General features: G+C 43.8%; 1 protein-coding gene across 1 annotated transcript; it reads left to right on the top strand.

The window, feature by feature from the left end:
• The first annotated feature begins 42 nt into the window (after positions 1-42).
• Positions 43-17,387, top strand: LOC107317710 (tetratricopeptide repeat protein 38). Its single transcript, XM_015870694.3, has 14 exons — positions 43-92; positions 608-685; positions 1,369-1,450; positions 1,996-2,167; positions 4,877-5,050; positions 6,180-6,255; positions 7,238-7,357; positions 8,598-8,657; positions 9,233-9,271; positions 9,965-10,046; positions 11,611-11,776; positions 13,256-13,415; positions 13,696-13,769; positions 15,194-17,387. The coding sequence occupies exons 1-14, from the start codon at positions 69-71 to the stop codon at positions 15,285-15,287; spliced, it is 1,401 nt and encodes a 466-aa protein (XP_015726180.2). The 5' UTR covers positions 43-68; the 3' UTR covers positions 15,288-17,387.
• The last annotated feature ends 5,305 nt before the right edge of the window (positions 17,388-22,692 follow it).

Raw genomic sequence — 22,692 nt, 5'->3', positions numbered from 1 at the left:
TTGTCCTGCGTGCTTTAAGAAGAGCGGAGTCGCTCCGGCAATAGTTGTGAAGGGGTTGTGGGACGGCCATGGCACCGCTGAGAGACTGCAAGGTACGGGTGGGCCGGAAAGGAGCGGCGCAACGAGGGAGCCGAGCGGCCGAGCCCGCTGTGCCCGGGGGTCCCGCAGCTGCCGGGAGTGTGGGCAGCGAGTCGAGCAGGGCTCGGCTTCAGCCTCTACCGGGACGGGGTGGGGGAGCTGAGGCGGCTGAGGCTGGGAGGGGCCGTGGGCAGCCGGCCCTGCCTTCATGTGATGTCGTCGGGGGCCGTCCTAAGAGGCGCTGTCTGGGGAGCTTCGCTCCTCCGGGGGGCTGGAACAGCAGCCCGCTTCCCTTTGGGGAAGCCAGGTGTTCCGTACGTAACAGCCCTGACCTGTCCGCTGTCTCGGCGACTTTCTTCTCGCTGTTTCTGAGCTCACTCTTGTGTGCTGTAAAACAGATACACTGTTGATACTGTGCACTACGTTTTCAGTTGAAAAGCATCGGAAAATTGTCGCTGTTGAAGATTGTTGGCTGTGTCTGGAAAAGCAGCACGTGGAATAAGCAGGTTCTTTCTTTGTTTGTTTGCAGGCCTGGCAGGATGCTGGACTTGGCCTGTCCACTACAAGCAATGAAGCCTGTAAGCTATTTGATGCTGCGCTAAGGCAGGTATGACCTAAAACAAACATGAGGTAGTAGCAAAGTAGTCTTTGCTGTAGCTGATTTTTGTATTTTTTACTGTCTGGAAGATGAGAAAAAGGTGTATTTGGTTTTATTTCTTGAGGAAAGAACACTCCAGCAGTAACTGTGCTGGTGTGTCCACAGCAAAGTCAAATCTAACAGGTAAGCTGTGGTCTCAGATGTTAAGCTCTTCTGTGTTTTCTGCTAATAGGCAGAGGAAACAGAGCCTGGGAATCAGGCTGAGTTCAGGCACTAGCTGTCAGCAGAAAACCTTGTTAGCAGAGAGCTCTGCTGAATGTTGCACATGTAGGAAAACCTTCAGGTCACACTTAACTCTGGAGAATCATTGAAGAGACACGTGCTGCATAAAAAGTGAAGATTGTTAGTTCTGCTGGTGGCCAGAGTACCTTAAAGAAAACATCTTTTCTGTTTTCTTCCTAAGCAGACTCGGTGTGCTAAGTGTAAAGTTTCTCTTTTGTTTAATTCCTTTAATTTTGACCTTCCTGGGGCCATGGGCTGCCTGATGTAATGCCTGTTTGTTTGGCAGCCCTGCCAAATAGAGTTTGGAAGTAGAGGATCTCGGAGGTCCCTTCCAGCCCAAGCCTTTCTGCTGTTCTATGGGAGAATGAGAAGATGCCCAGTGTCGTTGGCCCTGTCTCTCTCTTTTACAGTATGCGACATGGCGCAATGATGAGAACCTAGGAGGTATTGAAGGGTGTCTTTCCAAGTTAAAGGCTGCAGATCCAAATTTTGGTATGTATAACTGTAAAGGTGGTAACAGAGGATGGTTTAAAGGTGGCTAATATAAAGATATTGACCAAGATGGTGATAAATAGTCAAAGGTTATTAGTAAAGAAAACTCACCAATGTCGATGCCTGGACCAGATAGCTGAGGCAGTCTCCACTGGGGAGTAATCTCCAAGAGATGCTGCCTCAGTGGTGGTCAGCCCTTAAATGAGGTCTCAGAGGGGGTGGAGTCGAGCTCCACCCCTTCCGGGAGCACAGCTAAATTACTCTCACCTGTGCTCCCACAGCTGACCCAACACTTGCCTCAGCTGATTAATCAGTGGTTCAAGCTGTGATTTCCCATACAATAACCTTTAAATGTTTTATATGTCTTTTCCAATGCCTGTCATGAAGGGCAGTAGAAACTTGAAGCTTATGAGACTTTTCAGTCTTCTTTGGCTACAAATGAGACCCATTTTCAACCAGACCATCCCAAACCTCTTCATGCTCATATATAGATGAATTATCTGCATTTCTGTACCGCTCATGTTGTAACTTGCTAATTTCCATAGTGATGGGACATGTCATTGCTAATGGATTGGAGCTTATTGGCACTGGAAGCTCAGTGCGGCTCAACAGAGATCTGGGCAGTGCGCTGAAAACAATGATGACGCTGTCAAGATCTCAGCCTCTGACTGAGCGGGAGAAGCTTCACGTGTTGGCATTGGACATGTTTGCCAGTGGGTAAGCGGCTGACCCTGTGGGGAAGGGGATGGTGGCTGTTTTTGTCTTACAGGACCTCCTTGCTGTTGGTGTGTACTGCTGCCCTAAGCAGAAATGACGTACTTTTATGCAAGGTCTGGTGTAACATAATACAGTCCTTGGTCCACACTAGCAATTATTCAGAAGTAATTTTCACAGAATTTTGGGGACTGGAAAGAACCACAAAAGGTTGTTGAGTGAAACCCCCTGCTAAGGCAGGTTGCATAGGGTAGGCATCTGGATGAGTCTTGAATATCTCCATTAGAGGAGACAGTGCTGCCTCTCCGGGCAGCCTGTTCCAGTGCTCCCTATGTCAGAAAGTAGAGTGAGAGGTGCTAGTATCAGTAGTTCTGTCAAGCATTGTTCTTCCATTCAGTCCGGTGAATTTCTGTGCACTCTAGAAAATCATTCATTTTTATTATTTGTCAAACAAGTGAACATGGCTTTATGTCTCTCATGTATTTCATAGCAAAGGTAAAGGGGAAGCTATCGAAGCCCTGTTAATATGGGTTCAATTCCCACTGGAACAAAGGTGTCTGTGTGCATATGACTTTAGATTAACAATCAAATTACAGAATGACTTAGCATGTAAAACACCTTCAATATGACCAACCTGATCTGCTGAATTCTGTCATTATACTAGGTTCTTTAGTGTTATGTCCACATGTTTCTTAAATAGTTCTGGGAATTTGTTGGACTGGGACTCCACCACTTCCCTAGGCAAGCCATTCCTCTGGTATCCCCCTGACTGCTACCTGCTGTCAGGTAGACCCATCAGCCTTTTCCAAACAGAACAACCCATTCCCTCTGTTGCTCCTGAAGTGTCTTGTTTTACAGTCCCTTCAACTTGGTTGCTCTTCTGTGAATGTGTTCCAGCAACTCAATATCATTGTTTGTTGTGAGAGGCCCAAAAGCGATCACAGTAGTCAATGTGCAGCCTCCCTGTTCTGGAGTATGGGGCCAATCCTTTCCCTCATCCCACTGACCACACTATTTCTGATGCAGGCCTGGATGCCATTGACCTTTGCATGCTTTCTGGGCACACTGCTGGTTCCCATCCAGCTGTCTGTCAGCCAGCACCCCCAGCTCCTTTTCTGATGAGCAACTTTCCAGCCACTTGTGTCCAGGTCTGTACGGGGCCAATCCTTTCTCACATCCTGCTGAGCAGGGATTGGTACTGGGACCCATCTTGCTTAATATATTTTTTGATGACATACATGGGGGGATTGATTGTACCCTCAGCAAGATTGTAGGTGGCACCAAGTTGGGAGGTGGTGTTGATCTCCCAGAGGGTAGGGAGGCACTTCAGAGGGATCTAGATAAGCTGGATTGCTGGGCTGAGGTGAATGGGATGAGGTTCAACAAGGCCAAGTGCTGGGTCCTGCACTTCGGTCGCAATCACCCTATGCAGCGCTATGGACTTGGGGCTGAGTGGCTGGATGACTGTGAAGCGGAAGGCGACCTGGGGGTGTTGGTCAAGGCTGAACATGAGCCGACTGTGCCCACGTGGCCAAGAAGTCCATTGGCATCTTGGCCTGCATTAGAAATAGTGTGGCCGGCAGGAGCAGGAAGGTAGTCATCCCCCTGTTCTCAGCACTGGTGAGGCTGTACATTGAGTACTGTGTCCAGTTTTGGGTCCTTCACCATGAGAAAGACATTGAGGCCCTGGAATGTGTCCAGTGAAGGGCAACAAAACTGGTGAATGGTCTGGAGCACAAGTCTTATGAGGAGCGGCTGAGGGAGCTGGGATTGTTTAGTCTGGAGAAGAGGAGGCTCAGGGGAGACCTCATCGCACTCTACAACTTCCTGAAGGGAGGATGTGATGAGGAAGGGTTTGGTCTTTTCTCCCAGCCAACAAACAGTACCTGAGGAAATGGCTGCAAATTGTGGCAAAGAAGATTTAGATTAGACATAAGGAAAAACCTCTTCTGTCAGAGAGTGGTCAGGTGCTGGAATGGCTGCCCAGGGAGGTGGTGGTGTCACCATCCCTGGTAGTGTTCAAGAGGTATGTGGATGAGGAGCTATGAGGTATGGTTTAGTGTCTTGTGGTAGCAATGGTAATGGGAGGATGGTTGGACTAAATGATCTTGTAGGTCCTTTCCAATGTGATTCTATGACCACAGTATTTCTGATTTGGGCCTGGATGCCATTGACCTTTGCAGGCTCACATCCAGCTGGCTGTCAGCCAGCATCCCCAGCTCCTTTTCTGCTGAGCAACATTCCAGCCACTCCTGCCCAGGTCTGAACTCTGCTGTATGGCGCTGTTGTGACTCTGGTACAGGACTGGGGGGTTAGCCTTGTTGAATGTCATGCAGATGGACTTAACCCTTTTATCCAGCTTCTCCAGAGCCTCTCTCTGCAAAGTCTTCCAGATCCCAAGTAGATAACAGCAGATCTCTGTATAAACTTCAAGTTTAGTCTTGTGGGAAAACCTTTATGGTTTATGGTCTCTTTTTCCTTGTCTTTTGCAGCTTTTGTAAGAAGACATTTAAATCTGATTTCCCAGAAAGTGCCCTGTACAAATCATGTCGTTGTTTCTTAAAAAGAAAAACAAACTTACCTAAAATTTCTTCAAGAAGGAAAAAGGTTTTTGGTGTTGAATCTTCTCATTTTCAGAACAGCAGATGTTTAGAACTAAAAGCAGGGCGGGGGTGCATGTCTTCTTTCAACAATCAAAACTTCTGTTTTTAGACAGCTACCAAAAGCTTGTGACGTATGGGAGCAGATTCTACAGAACCATCCGACTGACTTGCTGGCCCTCAAATTTTCCCACGATGCTTATTTCTACTTAGGATATCAAACACAAATGCGAGATTCCGTTGCTCGGGTTTTTCCTTTCTGGACACCTGATGTTCCTCTAAGCAGGTAAGTCATGCTTGATTTTCAGCATTCCTCTTTATCTGATGTACGGATGCTTTTTGGCTTTAGGTTGAAACACATCTGACTAATAGGATTTGTTAGAAATTGAAGTGTAAAATGTTCTGTGGTGTCTTGCACTGTATGATTTTGCAAATACAATATCAGTTAAATATTTCTTAAAATGACTGCACTGGGTATGTTCCCAGGTGCATATAACAGCCAAGCTTCCCTGTACAATGGGCCTTTATTGCTTAGTGATTATACCTTCTTCTTTTACAATATCTTCAACCGATTTGAAAAAGCCACATTGTGTTAGGATGCCTGCATGTAGTGGGCAGTGAAGAAGGAGCAGATGGCTGCTGTTGTGTGTGTTGCCTTTGAGATAACTTTGGTGACAGCAGGTTCTTACTCCTGAACATGTAATTTTTCATTTTTGCAACTGCTCTTAATTTCAGCTTATCCAAAAAGGTAAATGTCAGCAGCTCTTAAATACTGGTGGTATGCTTCTTGTCTCTGATTCCTGTGCTGGCATCTATGGGTCTTGATTCCTATGCGGTGTAGCTCATTGTTCTGTATTCTGCAAGCTTGAATCCTTTGAGTCCTAGTGTGGATTGCCACCAGCACCAGCCTGTCAGTGGATGTCTTTCACCTACAGCCTGGTGGGTCTGAGGAACCAGAGTAGTCTCCCTCTAGAAACCAGAGTATGTTCTGACACACACCCATGCACCACATTCAAACTGTGAATCTGAAGTTGCTTGCGGGTGCTTTCTGTTTCCCTTTTTGGTAAAATTCAATTTGTTACAAAGCATGTTGAATTTGAAACATGGCATAACAGCGGTAGAGACAAGCTACGGGGAAGGATACACTGAATCTATATATTGTCTCCATTATCTACAATTCAGCATTGGAAAAAACTGTTCTCAGTTCCATATGATGCTTTGGCTTACACAGTCAGTAGATTTCATGTTTTTAGTATATCCTTTGGGCATAAGGAAGGGTTGGTCTTTTGTTAAGTACACACATTTATAAGAAGTAGGCCATGAGCTCTTTCTGTTGCTCAGTATTGTGAAATACTGTTTTGAGTTAAGTGCTGTTTCTAAGTGGGTAAAGTGTTGTTCCTTTCCATTTTGCTTAGCTACGTGAAGGGCTACTATTCTTTTGGACTCATGGAAACAAACTTCTTTGATCGTGCTGAGGAGCTTGCCCGTGAGGTAAACTGCCTGTTCTTGATGGTAAAAGGTTTTTAGAATTGTTAGTTACATGCTCCCTATCTATCATCATCCTATTGTGATGTTTTGCACAAATGCTGTGAACTGACTCTTCTTCATCCCAATTTTTAGAAGAATAAAGAAAGAGAAAGCGCAGCGTGAAAGTGCTCATTTTAAAAAGAAACTCTTAATAACTATCCCTTAGAATCTCTTTTGCTGCACCCCCCACGTGTAATTGGCTATTAACATCTACTAAAGAATGTTAGATTGTTTTACTGTAATCTGCTCTTGACTGTTCGTTCTCTTTGGGGTCCCTCTCTCTCTCTTTTTTTTTTCTAGTCATATACTCATGGATTAGTGAACAGTTGGGAATACAATGTTCCTGGGCATCAAAATTAGCCTGCATATAGCCTTTTGATAAAGATGGCAGCTGTGTTTGATCTTGTGCAGAATTCAGGGGTCATTAATCTCCACTGGGTGTCTCGACAGGGTTCTGTTGCTGAAGGTGGCAACAAAGATGAAACTGCTACAGACTAACCTTATAAAATGGCTAAGATATCATGGAATTTGGAGCAAGAAGGAGTTATTTGCTTAGCATTCATTCAGAGCTGACTGTGGCCTTAGAGGAAAAAGCAATTGCTTGCAATGAACTGTTGTAGACTGTATTATGCCTGTGCATGCAATTCTTTCGTGGCTGGTACTGATGTATGTCTGTGAAATAAAATGCCATTGGATAAGCTTCATTGAATCTTGCATTCTAAAGCTGTTTTGCACATCTTCACCTCTGTGTGGTAGAATTCAGGACATCATCCAGAAAACTTTTTCTTCCTTTCTGTCTAAATCAGTCTTCCAGCTGGTTGAAGAAGTACAGGGTTGTACCTGACATGCAGCAAATAAAATTAATCTCTTCTTTCCCCGTCACCTGTAACAAATGCTTACCTGCCAGTTTGAGTGACTCAGCACAGTTTCCTTTTTTCACTTGTAGGCTCTGAATATAGATCGGACAGATGCATGGTCTGTTCATACTGTAGCTCACGTGAATGAAATGAAAGCAGAGGTGGAGAAAGGGTTAGCATTCATGAAGGAAACAGAAGACAACTGGAAGGTAAGCTTTGTCACAGCATCTCCGAAAAGTATCTTTTTAGGTCTTCTTTGCCTGCTTCAGCAAGACCCACGATTCTTTATCTATTTCCTTTCTGTCTGTGTACGTGTTACAAGCAATGCAAGTTTTAGAAATGAGTAGAAAACTTCACTTGAGGTGCTGGTATCCATGCCAAATTTGAAGCAAGAGGCAGAAAAATGTCAATTATGATGGGCATGTACTCTGGACCACTTCAATCCATCATTACTGAGATAACACAGGTGCCAAGTTACACACTTGAGTTGGGAAGCATTTACACAGTCTGTCCTCTCAGAGGGCCTTATGTTAGCTGGGAGTATTGTTTAAGTAAAACAACACCCTGCTTTTCAACAGAAGCATGATATGTACAAGCACATAACATAGTTACTTTTTTCTAAGCAGATTGAACTGGCTGGATGTTTTGTGTGACATAAAGCCATGGCCACTGCTGGTAGATGTGGCATCAGATAAAAATTTACAGTGTTTATTATGATTCACTGATATGCATGTGTTTATAGAAGATTTTGTCCAGGTTTTCTTTACATGGTAGTTAGTTTTTATTATTCCTTTCACAGAAGCTCAGTTGTCTATCATTATAAGTGTTTCATCACAAAATCAGAAGGGGCAAATTATGTCACCAGAGGGGACCTCCGTGCTAGTGCAGCTTGGCCTTAAGTGGGAATGTTTTTTCTCCAGAGCTGTTGCTGCAGGTTTTCGTAGTCTGTTTTTATTTATTGATTTGAGCAGCCTGAAAGCCCGCTTCTTGCTTAGCAATTTAATCTCATTCAGAAATCAAAATCAGCAGCAGAATGGAGGGGTTGAGGTAATTCCATATGCTTATACATTTGTCATTTGGTATGGTGATATGATAGTAAACATGGTATCATCAGATTCATGCCAAACACTTAACCTCCTGAGCTGCTGCTGTTGATGTTGCAGTGTAATATTCAATGAAGTTTACAGAAGGACTTATTGTAGCTCTGTGAAGTTCTGACATTCATCAGAAACCTTTGTGCTTCCTGCAATTGAAGCAGTTGTCGGCACAATAATGAAGAGACTTTGTCCACTTGTGAGAAGATTAAATTTAACTGCTGCCTTGTGAGAGAATAAGAGGAGCACTGAAGCACTCGCTGGTTGAAGAGGAAAACAGAAATCTGACTAGATATGTTGAAATGAAAAGTTATTATGTAAATCATAATATTTCTCTCCTTTTACTTTTTTCCAGGATAGTGATATGCTTGCTTGCCATAATTACTGGCATTGGGCTTTATACTTTGTGGAGAAGGTATGAGATGTTTTCATATTGCTGATTTATGGTCCAGACAGATAATTCATCCAGTGTTAGTTAAAAAGCAATCTTAGCATTTATAGGGATTTTTTTTTTCCGGTTATTTACAGGGATGCTGTTGTAAAATAGTACAGTAACATTTTTACAAGAGGGTCCTCTATTACAAGTAACAGCATATCATGTTGCAATGCAGATTTTTCTTATTATTCATAATGCTTAACACTTGTCACCTTTGTCTCATTAATGAATTGAACCCCATATCGTTGAAAAGGTGCCATTCTTGGGTTAGAACACAGCATCAGCTGCTTATGTTTGGTACTAATGACATAGAAAACATAGCTCTCAACAGTGGTTGAGAATTCTGAAAGGAAGATTAGAAATAGAGATTAAACCTCATCTTTCTCCCTCATGTAACAGAACAATATTCACATTATTAAATGAGACTTTTTCTTAAGTCATGAGACAGTGAAGTTATGTTATGGCATCATTTAATTTATATGTTTGGTTGCTACTCATCACTCTTGCTTGCTTTACCAGAATATAAGTCTCACAGTCCTTGTTTGCTTTTACAGGGGGAATATGAGGCTGCTTTGACAATTTACGACAATCACGTGAGTAGGGTCTTTAATATTTTAAAGGGCATGCTTCAGATTGTGATACGTGCTTTCTTCCTTCTGCATGAAATTGAAACCTTCCACATCATGCCGTGCATGTGTGATACTTATAGCTGTTGTTAGAAAAGTCATTTCTCACCAGGTGAAATGTTCCAAAACCTGTGTTGTCTCTATTTGTGTTGCTTAGGTCTCAGGTTTTTCTGGGGGTAGGGAAAGAAAAAAGCTTTTTAAAAGGATGTAAAACTTTTGTCCTACAAAGTCAAGTTAATCTGACAAATAATGGATTTTGCTCTTTAGTTATAAGTTAAATAAGCAGGTCTTTCCATTTCTAGCTAATATGCTCTGGTTCTGTACTGTGTAGGTGTCAACACAATCTTAGTAAATAAAATCAAATTAACTCTGGCAAAATGAAGTAAAATTTACGGCACTAGACTGGGGAGAAAAAAACAACAAACTTGGTGACCCTCTGTGCTTACTGAGTTGAACTTCATAACAGTAAAACAACACAAGCGAAGCAATGTGATTTGTCATTACAAATTGCTGTATTTGGGAATGATGCAATTAGCAGTGCAGTTGTGTGACAGGTATTTTGGGATGAATGAATACAAAGTTAATTTTGTACTGTGCACAGCAGTTTGATTATCTGAGAAAGTTCCTGGTAGCACAGCTCATGAGCTCTTGTGATTACAGATCGCTCCCCGGTTCCTGTCAAGTGGAAGCATGCTGGATTTAGTAGATAGCTCTTCGATGCTGTACAGGCTTCATCTGGAAGGTAATGTAATTCTTCTTAAACAGTAAGTGGAGTAGTTTTCTTTAAGCCTCCCCTTCCAACACACATGCTTGCATGTCAGAATGCAGAGTAGTGAAGGAATTTCTTATTTGGTTTTGCTCATGTGCACTGCTTTAGTTTTACCTATCAATCTGTCTTTGTGTGATTCCACAAGTTATTCTCACTTCTGCCCTTCTGATTCTTCTCCCCATTGCAAGTATGGGGTAAGTGGGTCAGCAGCTACTGTGTGGTGCTTGGCAGTCTGCCAGGGTTAATCCACATCATGTGCATAACTTTTATGCTTCCTGAGAGCTTCCCCTACCACAACCATGCTGTACAGTATTTCATTCAGCTCAAACTATCATGGGCCACATATTTTTTTTTTTTTTGCAAGTTTAGCTTATGTTGTCCCTGCAGATGCGAGGTTGAAAAGTCAAGTATGTTAACCTCTAAAAAGCTACGGAGCTTTCTCCAAGTAAATTTGAAATCAGAAACTTCATATTTTGATATTGATTAGCCTCTGGCTTTTGTGTACTCTTGTAACTCAGTGGCAGTTCTTACGTTTTTAAAGCTAGAATTTGTGTTCCTGAACAGGCAAGGAGGAATTACTTTCACAATATTCTCCTGGAGCGCTAATGATGCATTGGATTTGTTTATGAAATTCATCGTATTACTCTGTATTGTTTGATTTCTGTGGCTGATTTGGAATGAACATCGTCTAAAATTAGATGGCAGCAATTGCTTAACGAAGAGAGATACTCACATAATGCAATCTATAATATTGGTGATAAATTACTAACAGTCATTGAACCCTTTGCCCTGATAAGGCAGCCTGTAACTAAGCATTACTCTGTGACCAGAAGAGGGACTGTTTTAGAATCATAGAATCACCAAGGTTGGAAAAGACCTAAAAGATCATCCAGTCCAACCGTTCACCTATTACCAATAGCTCCCACTAAACCATGTCCCTCAACACAACATCCAATCGTTCCTTGAATGCCCCCAGTGTTGGTGACTCCACCACCTCCCTGGGCAGTCCATTCCAGTGCCTGACCACCCCTTCTGAGAAGTAATACCTCCTAATGTCCAGCCTGAATCTCCCCTGTTATAGCTTGAAACCATTCCCTCTGGTCCTATCACTAATGACAGGAGAGAAGAGGCCAACCCCAAGCTCACTACACCCTCCCTTCAGGAAGTTATAGAGAGCAATGAGGTCTCCCCTGAGCCTCCTCCAGGCAGAACGTTCCCAGTTCCTTCAGCCTTTCCTCATACGGCCTGTGCTCCAGACCCCTCACCAGCTTTATTGCCCTCCTTTGAACACGTTCAAAGCCTCAATGTCTTTCTTGCAGTGAGTGGCCCAAAACTGGACACAGTACTCGAGGTGTGGCCTCACCAGCGCTGAGTACAAGAAAACAATCACCTCTCTGCTCCTGCAGGCAACACTGCTTCTGATGCAAGCTTTTCTTGAGTTTAGTAGCAGTGCTATCCATGGCACCTGATGCTGATACTACTAAGTGATGTTTTTGCACGTGGTGTTTTTATTTTAAAAAGTACCTTTTACTCATAGGTGTAAAGCTTGGAGACAGATGGGACAGTGTCCTCAAACGTACAAAGAAGCACACCAAAGATCATGTTCTTCTCTTCAATGATGCACATGTGTTGATGTCCTCCCTGGGAGCCAAAGACCACAAAACTACTGAAGAGCTTTTAACAACTCTTCAAGAACTTGCCAAGTAGGTTACGTGAACTGAAGTACTGTATTGAATAAATATTCTGGCTTTTTGTTTTTCTTGAGAGAGTTCATCTATCTATGATGTAAATGTAGCTGGTAGATCCTAAAAGCATGCTAATGGTTTGACTGGTACAGTTTTAAGCCCAAAAGTTGGTGGATTGGAAGTTGTAAGCAATAGAATGCCTGACCACATCCTGCAGTAAATAGAGGGGAGGAAAAAAGATGAGTTCTTAATAAATATTTATATATAACTGCTCTAAACTGAATCTCTCCCTTAAGCGTGACTGATAGATTTGAATATTTAAACGCTGAGCAACTCCAGCTGTAAGTGAATAAAAGGCTGCTGAAATCTGGAGAGAATGCATTGGGGAACACAAAGCTGACGTGTGGGATTGCAGGGTACTAAACTCACAACTTAGAGTCAATTGATGTCCCTGTTTGCCCAGCTTCTCTGCCTGGAGTTACACTACCACCTTTCCTCCTCTGCTTTCTGGCTGTAGCATCACAGGAATTCCGTTTCATCCTGTTTCAAGCCCATAATTGCTGGTATTGCTTTGCAGCTTGCCAGTTATAAATTTTGCTCACATCTAGATTCCTCTCCCTCCACACACACCTTGATTTTCCTCTGTCTCGTCACTTATCGCTTCCCTTCTCTTAGAAAAGAAAGAGGAAGGAGAACCTGAAGTTCTCTGTACTTGTTCCTGTCTGCAGTACCTGTCAGTCCAAACTAAATGTAATTTTTGAGAATATTTATAAAAAGAAGTATCTGTGAAATCAAACCTGAGCACATCTGATTTGACTGAAGTAAGAGACAGTGAATATCTTTCATGGTATTATATTTATACATGAGTATAACTTATACATGAGAGGCGGTGTTTTAAGGAATGATGAACACATAGGGCAACATTACGTACTGAAAAATCTGCACCAACCTAGTGGAAGAGGAGAAAAATTCCTAATAGTAACTCATACTGAGCACCAAGTAATCAGGGCAAAACTTAATGTTTCGAAAGGTGTATCTTGAAGAACAGTTTGATTGTTTATTTAGAAGTATGTAGCTGCATCAATTTTTCTGGGGAGGCACTGTGCCATGTGGCAAGGGGCTTTCAGTGGGACTAATTGCCAGTTTTGGCACTAATGTGGACAGCAAGAGAACTAGTGTTGGATGCTCTGGTATGAAGATCAGAAGAGAAAATAGCGTAGGCTTCTGGCTTTTTTCCCAACCAAAGTTATGCGTTGCAAAGGCTTGGCCTTGTGACGTGTGAACGTGTGCAGAAGAATGAAATCCAGTTGACTGATGAGTAAAAAAAAGGCGAAAGTAAAATAACCACACCAAAAGTTACTATCTTAGTACAGTAACTGAAACATCAGGCTTTGAAGAGTCAAAAGAACATTCTGTCTGCAGGCCATGCCCGGCTGGCATTGAATATGCGTATTTCTCCCTTGATCTGTGAGATTTTGTCGCTTTCTCGTTCTGCAGAGACCCTGGTGAAGACCATGAGCTTTCTCTGGCTCCTCGTGTGGGGTTGCCATTACTCCAGGCTTTGGTGGAGTTTGAAAATGGAAATTGTGACAAAGCTGTGGATCTGCTGTACCCGATCCGTTATCAAATAGTCGAACTGGGAGGCAGTAATGCTCAGGTAAAGGACATCAATAGAAAATGTGACTCAACATGTGACTTGGTTCACTTCCAGTAGCCTCCCTGAGGTGCTTTCATTGTTAAGAGCTCTTGATTCTTAGAAGAGGGAACAACTGAACGGTGCTTGTGACCAAATCCTGTTTGCAAACACTTCCCAGTGGCATTAGCAAACATAGCAGCAGGAGCACTACACTGGGGGCTGGGAGTAAGTGGGATGTTGTAACCAGAAACACTTTGAGAGTTACCTACTTACTTGCCTCTTTACTGACTTCTTTTTGCAGAGAGATGTTTTCAGCCAGCTATTGATTCACGCTGCTTTAAATTGTAAATCCCAAGCCAAACGAAACCTTGCTAAGTGAGTATTTTTCCTGTTAATTTTTTGTTTCTGTGGTGATAGTACTGTCTTAAAATCAGGATGCGGCAAAGTACCTCCAAACAACTACATTCGTGCTGAAATTACATGCGAGTGTTCATGTTAAATGTAATAATATTTAACTAAGATGAAAAGTATGATAGCTGTCCGTTCTAGAACTGCAGTCTTACAGTATGGATGATTCATTTGTATTTGTTCAAGGGCAGTTGATTTTCAGATGGTTCTGTCTTAAATGGTGGCATCTTGCCGTTTGGTTGAGTACTTAATGGGCTCCTGCATTTTGTTGACCTGCTGGAAATCAAGTTTACTCTAATGATAACACCTGTTTTACTGGGAAATAGGATGAACAGGTTCTGACTTGCGCGCTTGCTTTAGTATAAATCACAAGAGTTTTGTTTAGCAGAAATCATAGGTGTTCCTTATTGGCCTCTTAGAGTTGTGTTTAAATTTATTAACTGAGCCTTCTGTGCACTTGAAGGAATGCCTGTCTCCTCAGGACAACAGGAAGCCTTGCCTGTTTGCCTCTTGAAGTCTTTTTGAAACATGAATAGCAGATAAAATATATCAGAATGATTATTTTGTACCCTCCGAGTGCTCATTTTCCATCTTTGTCAGTGTTAGAGGGAACACTCTTCTGCCTAATCTCACTGCCAGGGCCAAACGTTTTCAGTAAAGGAAATAAGGAGCAGGTCTTTAGGTGGTGTTTTCCTGCTCTTGTAAGGCTACTGCAGGCAGTCTTACGGGAATCACACATTCACAGAATGACCCAGTTGGAAGGGACCTTAAGGATCATGAAGGTCCAAACCACCTGCCTGGCAGGGCCACCAAACTTCCACATTTACTAGATCAGGTTGTCCAGGGCCCCATCCAACCTGACCTTGAACACCTCCAAGGACAGGGTATTCACAACCTCCCTGGGCAGCCTGTTCCAGGACCTCACCACTCTACTAGTAAAGAACTTCCCCCTAGCATCCAACCTAAAACTCTTTCAACTTAAATCCATTTCCCCTTGTCTTACTATTATTCATCCCTTTCAAAGAGTTTACTCCCCTCCGGGTTATAGGTTCCCTTCAGGTGCTGAAAGGCTTCAATGAGGTCACCCCGCAGCCTTCTTTTCTCCAGGCTGACCAAACCCAGCTCCCTCAGCCTGTCCTCATAGGGGAGGTGCTCCAGCCCTCTGATCATCTTCGTGGCCCTCCTCTGGACCTTTTCCAACAGCTCACTGTCTTTCTTGTACTGAGGGCTCCATACCTGGACACAGTACTCCAGATGGAACCTCACAAGAGCAGAGTAGAGAGGGACAATGACCTCCCTATCCCTCGTGGCCACCCCTCTCCTGATGGAGAAAACATGATGTACTCAGTGGATTCCTTCCCATTTTCCTGCTACTTATTCTCCTTTTTCAGGTGCCTCCTGAGAGAACGTGATGCGATGAGACCAAATTCACCAATGACAGAACGACTTATAAGGAGGGCAGCGGCCATTCATTCAGTGGCATAAGTCTGTCCTCAGTGCTAGCAATAAGCTTACCAATTGAAGGGAGTGGAGGGACGCTGTGCTGCAAACCATGCTAGAGAATCCCTAGGAGCAAGAGATCTGATGACTGCTTTCTTGGAAATATAATCTGAAATGCGACAGCTTTAAATCATGGATGATTCTGCACGGAAATTAGAAGATTACCTGCTTGTTATGCATGGCTATCTGAACCTTCCTGGGATGCTGCTTTTCTAGTCCATTTTCTTTGAAGTTCCCTCTGACCGTGCTACTATTCGGTACAGTAGCAGTGCCTGGCTTTCAGTCATTGGTTGTCCCAGTTTGTTACTTCATCAATATGTTAAATGTTCAGTAAACTTTTCAGATACTTCAAATGGATCTTCTCAGCATAAGAACAGGAAAGTATCGGGCCTGAACCAATACAGTGTCAAGCTCCCAGTCCATTAAGACTTAAATTACCCTGGCATTATAGATCTGTCTGCCATCAGAATATTTTTCCAGGTTGTAAGAAGCTGGAACAATTCTTTGCTCAAAGCATGTTTAGCAGCACCCATCCGAGACATAACCTGCTTGACAAGCTTTTGGGATTAATGGTTACCATGAGCGTGGCAGTGAGAGAAATGTGTTGTTGGGAGACAAGGAGAAACCTTTTCAGCTGTTTGTTCTTTGGGGCATTCAAGCTAGCATATGGTGGTCAGCTTGGAGGAGAGGAGAACCATGCAGTCAGTGTGTATACCTAGCAGCCCACTGTGCAACAGTTTTGTGTGTGATGAACTGCTGGTTACCCAGAGGGAAGGGCATGTACTATGGACATGCTTTTTGCAATTACTGTTGCTCCTGATTAACAAAACAGAAGTGACCTTGGCAACTGGATGCTGCTCCTGGCAACCAAAAAGTCACTGACTGGGGAGAGGATTAAAACCTGAAGAGTTCCAAGGAAGAATGGGGACTCCCTGCGCCAAACTGCAGCCCTGCTGGTCAGTGAGACATTGCTGTCTGACTTGCTGGGTCTCCTGTGGTTACTATCCCTGCTCTGGAAACTGCTTGCTAGGATTTCTGTCTTTACTGTCACTAACCTGTGGGCTGCAAGTTGGAGCTAACTAAGTAGTTCAAAATTATTATGGTACATAGTTAGAGACATTTTGGAGACAGCGTGGTTCACACGTCAGCTGGTCCTTTAAAGGTAAAAAGGGTTCTCTTCTCTGGGCACTGAGAAGAGGAACACTGCAAAACACTCAGTGGCCCTCTCTTTCTTTATTCTGGCCTAAAGGAAACATAAGAAATAATAACCTAAAAAAATAAGGAATAAAAACCCCAAGCCATCACAAGGTTTGTACACTTTATGGCACTTTTGGTTCAGTGACTTTTTCTGGCAGTAAAAGCTCTGTCTCAGCAGGAAGGAAAAAAAAAAAAAGAAAAAAAAAGGCAGTGCAAAGGTAATGCACAAGCTAGAAAGTTGAGCAACTCAACAAACCCAGGGAGAGAACTCCCATGTCAAGCTGGGTTAATAACTGCATGATGCGCAGATTAGAATTGTTAGGGACTCCACCACTATTCCTGATTATATGAGTATGCTGTGTTTGTAGAGGTGTCCTTCCTCTACTTGAAGCAACATGCAAAGTGATGCTTCTGTTGTAACACCTACTTTGTCTGGCAGAGTTCTCCAGTTATTTGGAAAACAAAGGCATGAGAAAAGAAATGACACAAACTCAGCACAAAGGATTGAACTTTGTCTGTGTAAAATATACTGTACCAGCTGTCATCTGCACTGCGGCAGCACACACCATGCTGCAAGCACCCCTCTCCCAACTGGGCATGGGGCTCCATCCTGCCACTGCTGTCCATGCTCTGCCTGCTCCTCAAGACAGGATCCCAAGGTCCTCAATCATGGCCTGCAGATCCTGGCCGGCAGGGAGAAAAGGAGTGGCATTTTGCAGACCACAGGCATGCTGCTGCCACACACACCACTTTCCTACTCTTAGGAGCTGTTAGCCATCGCTGCACAACAGAACTTGGCTTTATGAGGGGCAGCACCTTATTAGCCGAATGTCTTCTACCCAGTAAGGGTGACTGTAATAAAAGTAATAAATAATTTATTGTAGTTTATTCTGTTGCACCTGATTTGTTATAAATGATGTTAATATTACTGGGAAACTGACTGGAAGTGCCATTCATGCTGCGAGCAGCGTTAGTAGCTCAGGGTGCTGGCAGCCTGAGCAGGCCGTAGCATAGAAGGATGCCCACTGGTCCTGCCAGGGGGTCCCTTGGCACCCTGAGCTCTGGGGAGCCATTGTCTGGGATGTATTGGTGCAATAAAAGGAATGTGACCGGCAGGTCAAGGGAGGTGATCCTTCCCCCCTTGTCTCTGACCTGGTCAGGCCTCGCCTTGAGTATTGTATCCAGTTATAGGCTCCCCAGTACAAAAAAAGGCAGGTATCTCCTGGAAAGAGTCCAGCAGAGGGCCACAAAAATGGACCTGGAACATCTCTCCTGTGAGGAAAGGCTGGGCTATCTGGGTCTGTTCAGCTTTGAGAAAAGAAGACTGAGGGGATCTGATTAATGTTTATCAGTATCAAAGTGTGGGAGACAAAGTGGCATGGCCAACCTCTTTTCTGCTCTCTGTGGGGACAGGACAAGCGGAAACAGCCATAAACTGGAGAATTGGAAGTTCTGCACCAATATGTAAAGGAGCTTCTTCACAGTGAAGGTGACAGAGCACTGGAACAGGCTGCCCAGGCAGGTTGTGGAGTCTCCTTCTCTGGAGATGTTCAAGACTCACCTGGATGCCTACCTGTGTAGGTTACTACAGCTCTGTGTTAACAGCAAAATCCCCAATTCATGGCAAGTTCCTCACTCAGAGTAAGCTAGAAGGAAAAATGCAAGTTATGTCACTTAACCCCCTATGGCCCACAACGTGACACTGGTGAATCATTCTGATTTAAGACCTGAAGAAAGGCTCATGAGCAGAAGATGGTTTTTTAACTTCAACTTTGGTCTTGAAAAAGACATTTTGTCTTTCTACAAACTTCATCTCCCTACACAACCATGTGTAAATTACCTACTGTAAGGTGGAATGATACAGACATGGTAACAGATATTCAAAAGGTTACTTATAAGGAAAAACTCACTGATATGAATGCCTTCACTGGGAACTGCTGAGGCAATCTCCAAGAGATGCTGCCGTAGCAGTGGTCATCCCTTAAATGAGGTCTAGAGGAGGTGGAGTCAAGCTCCACCCCTTCTGGGAGCACAGCTAAATTACTCTCACCTGTGCTCCTACAGCTGACCCAACACTTGCCTCAGCTGATTAATCAAAGGTTCAGGCTATGATTACCAATTTCCCATACACTCCACTGCTTCACAGCATGAACCAATGATTAGGTGAGCTTTTCCCTATTACAGAGATCCAACGCAACGCTGATACAATTTCCCATCGCAATGGAAGTTGATATGAGTGATGATTTGATGGGTGTTCAGTCTTCCATGGGCCGGTGCTTGATAGGTGTCACTGGAGACAAGCCATCATGAGGTGCAAGTCTATCTGCATTTCATCAGTCTCAAACAAATCATCCTCCGGTGGTCCTAGAGGCTCAGAGATTCAGGGAGAGTAGTACAAATGTTTCAAAGACACTAGGAGGAGAAGGTCCGCCTTCCAAGGCAAGATACAGGCCGTATTCTTATCTTGGGTCAGTACTTAAGCTTGTACCGGATTATGCCCCGGTCGCCGATACCATACCCCTTGGCTTGTTTAACTATATCTGGCACCAAAGGAGGTGTCTTAATCTGCCATAAGGACATGATAGGTGTCCCTTTAGCAATGAAGATTGGAGTATTGACCACAATGTCAGTAGGCCACGTACATATCACCAAGGGGGTTACTGAACCTCCCACCTCCAATAATCTCCCCCAGGGTGCAAGTAGGCCACACCACTTGGGTCCTACCTGCACCTTCCAGGGCCAATTTATCTTATGGATTCCTGGTACTAAGTTCTCAGGGGCAGGGAGCAGAAGATTATTTTCATTACCAACCTGCAGTTTTACCTGATTATCAGTACCCGTAATTTGGATCCTAAGTGGGGAGGCCCATATAGTTTGTAACATTTTCAGGGCACTGGGTCTGCCATCCCGAGGTCTTTCATTCAGGTCCTGCAGGGTTTCATATAGACTTTTTGTCCATCCCTGCAGGGACTGAGAGTCTGTCTTCGGGGCAGCCTTGAGAATACCATTATAACGTTCAATAAGGCCTGCCCCTGTTGGATTATATAGCAGGTGGAATCACCATTCAATGTTGTTCTCTTCCACCCAACACTGTATTGTTGCACCAGTGAAATGAGTCCCTTGGTCGCTCTCAAACACATGAGGTGTCCCATAGGCAGACATCAATTTAGTAAGTGCCTTGATGGCATATGCCTGATTTGCTTTTGGCACTGGATAGACCTGCAGTAGCCCACTTACAGTATCAGCGCAGGTCAGGGCATATCTCGCCCCCTCAGACTGAGGGAGGGGCCCAGTGTAATCAACCTGCCACCTTTGGAGAGGACTGTATCCTCTAGCAATGTGGGATGTTGTTTGGGGCAACGGTCTCAGTCTTATCTTTGAGCAAGTGTTGTGCCTTGACATGCTTGGGTGATATCAGACAGTTGTACAGGCAGCCCCCATGCTTTAGCAGCTGCCCACATTATCTTTTGTCCAGCATGTCGTAGTTTCTGATGTAACCAATGGGCAATGTTCTCAGGTTGCGAATTCTCAATCCATCAAATTCGGGCCAGTGTGTCAGCTTCATCGTTTCCCAGTAACTGCAGGGGTTGATGACCAGAGACATGGTAGACACGTACTGTCCTGCGTTTGACTGCATTACATATGTCTACCCACATATCCTTACCTCAAATTGGTTGGGCGTGGATAGTCCATTCCTGGGTAGCCCACTGTGTAATCCAAAGAGTGAGCCCCCGATACACAGCCCAACTATCTGTACAGATGTTCAGAATACCGTCACTGGGTTCCTTAGTTATAACTATCCACACAGCTTGCAATTCTGCCCATTGGCTGCTCTGACCATCCCCCTCATCAAAAGGAGGTTGAGGCTGTGATTACCAGTTTCCCGTACACCTACATTTATACATTTATTTGCAAATGAAAGTTACAAATGTGTAAATTTCATTTGCAAACAGGCATCTGTGAGAACTGTTGCGAGGTATGTCTTGAAATGAGAGTGCAGGAAAGCACATGCAAGACATCCATAGGTGTCAGCAGCTTCATGTGCCTTTGTTGGACTTGTTCTAGGACATCCATATCTATTTTACTGTAGAGCTGGACACAGTGCTCCAAGCGTGGCCTCACCAGGACTGAGTAGAAGGGAAGGATCACGTCCTCCAGCCTGCTGCTGATAGTTTACCCGATGCAACTCAGGATACTATTAGCCTTTTGTGGTCAGGGCATGCTGCTGACTCACATTCAACGTGGTGTCCACCAGAACCCTGAAGTTTTGGGTTTTTTTTGCCAAGCTGCTTTCCAGCTTGGTGGCCTCCAGCATGTAGTGGTACATGGAGTTGTTCCTCCCCAGATGCAGGACTGAATGCTTGTTGAGTTTCATGAGGTTCCTTTGGAGAGCTTCCTTATCCAGCCCTATGGTTAATCTGCCTCTTATCCCAGTTTTGTGTCATCTACAAGCATGCTGAGGGTGCACTCTGTTCTATCATTCACATAATTAGTGAAAATATTAAACAGAATTGGACTCCCTGAGGTACTTTGCTACTTACCAGCTTCCAAATGGACTTTGTGTAATTGATCACCACCCCCTGGGTCTGGCCATTCAGACAGCTTCTTGTTATCATCTGGAAGATGAGAAAAACTCTGTTTAGTTTTGATTCTTGAGGAAAAAAATGTTTAAGCAATCACTCTTTTAGTGTCTTCATGTGTGTGTGTGTACCCCTGTGGTTCTTTCTCATAACAAGTGAGTTGACTAGCTTATTAAAGTCAAATCTAACAGGTAAGTTTTGGACTCAGAAATGTTACACTCACTGTCATTGGCACTTTCTCTTTTGTAGTATGCAAACGTGTGCAATGATGCGAGTCTAGGAAGCATGCTGAGTTAAAGGCACCAGATCCAAATCTTAGTGAGTAAAACCTTTAGCTGCTAGCATTATTAACTTGCCTCTCTGTGTTCACTATGCTCCATTTAGGCAAGTGGAAAGCGTTGCGTTGTAGAATTTTGTAAAGCTTCTTTAGAGAGTAGAGCAGATGCTAGGATGATGTTTTTGTCTTTGTGTTTTTCATTTCCAGTCTTTTTCCATACCTGTCATGATAGGCCTAGAAACCTTGAGTCTTATGAGCCTACCTGGTTCCCTGTAGCTACAAGCCAGTCACATCTTCAGCCAAACCAATCCAAACCTCTTCATGCTTATGCAAAGGTAAGAACAATGATGATGCTGTTTAGATCCCAGCCTCTGACTATGCAAGAGAAACTTCATATGTTGGTACTGGACATGTTTGCCAGTAAGTGGCTGGCCCTATGGGAAAGGGGACATCAGATGGTTTTGTCATTCAGGATCTCCTTGCTAATGCTGTGTACAGCTGCCTTAGGGTGTGTCCTGCTTGCTCTTCTCCTCTTTCCTCCCACAAAAAAGAGGATGTTCTCAGATTTATGTTTACTTCCCCAAGCTCTATCACTGTGAGTAGTTAACCACTATGGGGCTATAAGGGGATATGAATTAATATTCCAGTCATTCAGTCTAAAGGAATAATGTTCCATTAATCTGACTCAAACTCAAACAGGGCAGTGGAAATGACAGCATCGTAAGACAATCTCAAATTGGTTCCATCTTTCAGTGTTGGATAGAAACAATTCTTGCAGGCTTTTGTGGTAGAGAAAGTGTTTGCAACATCCCAGTTTTCATCCTTCATCAAAGTGATCTTCCAGTTTTGGGTTTCCATGACAGTGTCTTCCTCCCCAGGGACTTTGCCTTGGAAAACAATCTCAGTTAAGTTTTCCATGATGGAGAAGACTTCTGCGACTGCATGAACATTGACATTCCTGCGACGCAGAAGTGTAGCTCTCAGGATGTTGGACAAGCATCTCAATATTCCACCGGTCTGAATTTCGGTTTGTTCAGACCAGTGGCTCTCATTCTTCTGTGTTTTCAACACTTCAGTTACTTCAGTCAGTTTTTTAATGGCAATCTCTTGCGACTCAATGCTCACCTCCTCGGGTTGCTCTGTGACTTGAAAAAGAGAGGCTACTACTTGGTTGATTTCCATTGTGTTCTCAATCGAAATATTCAGGGCTGTCTTAATCAGGCTTTCCCTCAACTGAGCCTTGGGTATCTGGAGGGTTGGCGCAGCTTTGATGTAGTTTAGGATGGAGGCTGCAAGATAAGCCAAATAGCCCGCATTGAAATAGTCTCCGGCTGTC

Source organism: Coturnix japonica, chromosome 1, assembly GCF_054131305.1.
Source record: "Coturnix japonica strain WE chromosome 1, WE-NBRP24, whole genome shotgun sequence".
Taxonomy (NCBI): Eukaryota; Metazoa; Chordata; class Aves; order Galliformes; family Phasianidae; genus Coturnix; species Coturnix japonica.
Note: the sequence above shows the minus strand (reverse complement) of the source record. Positions and strands in the feature narration are given on the sequence as shown.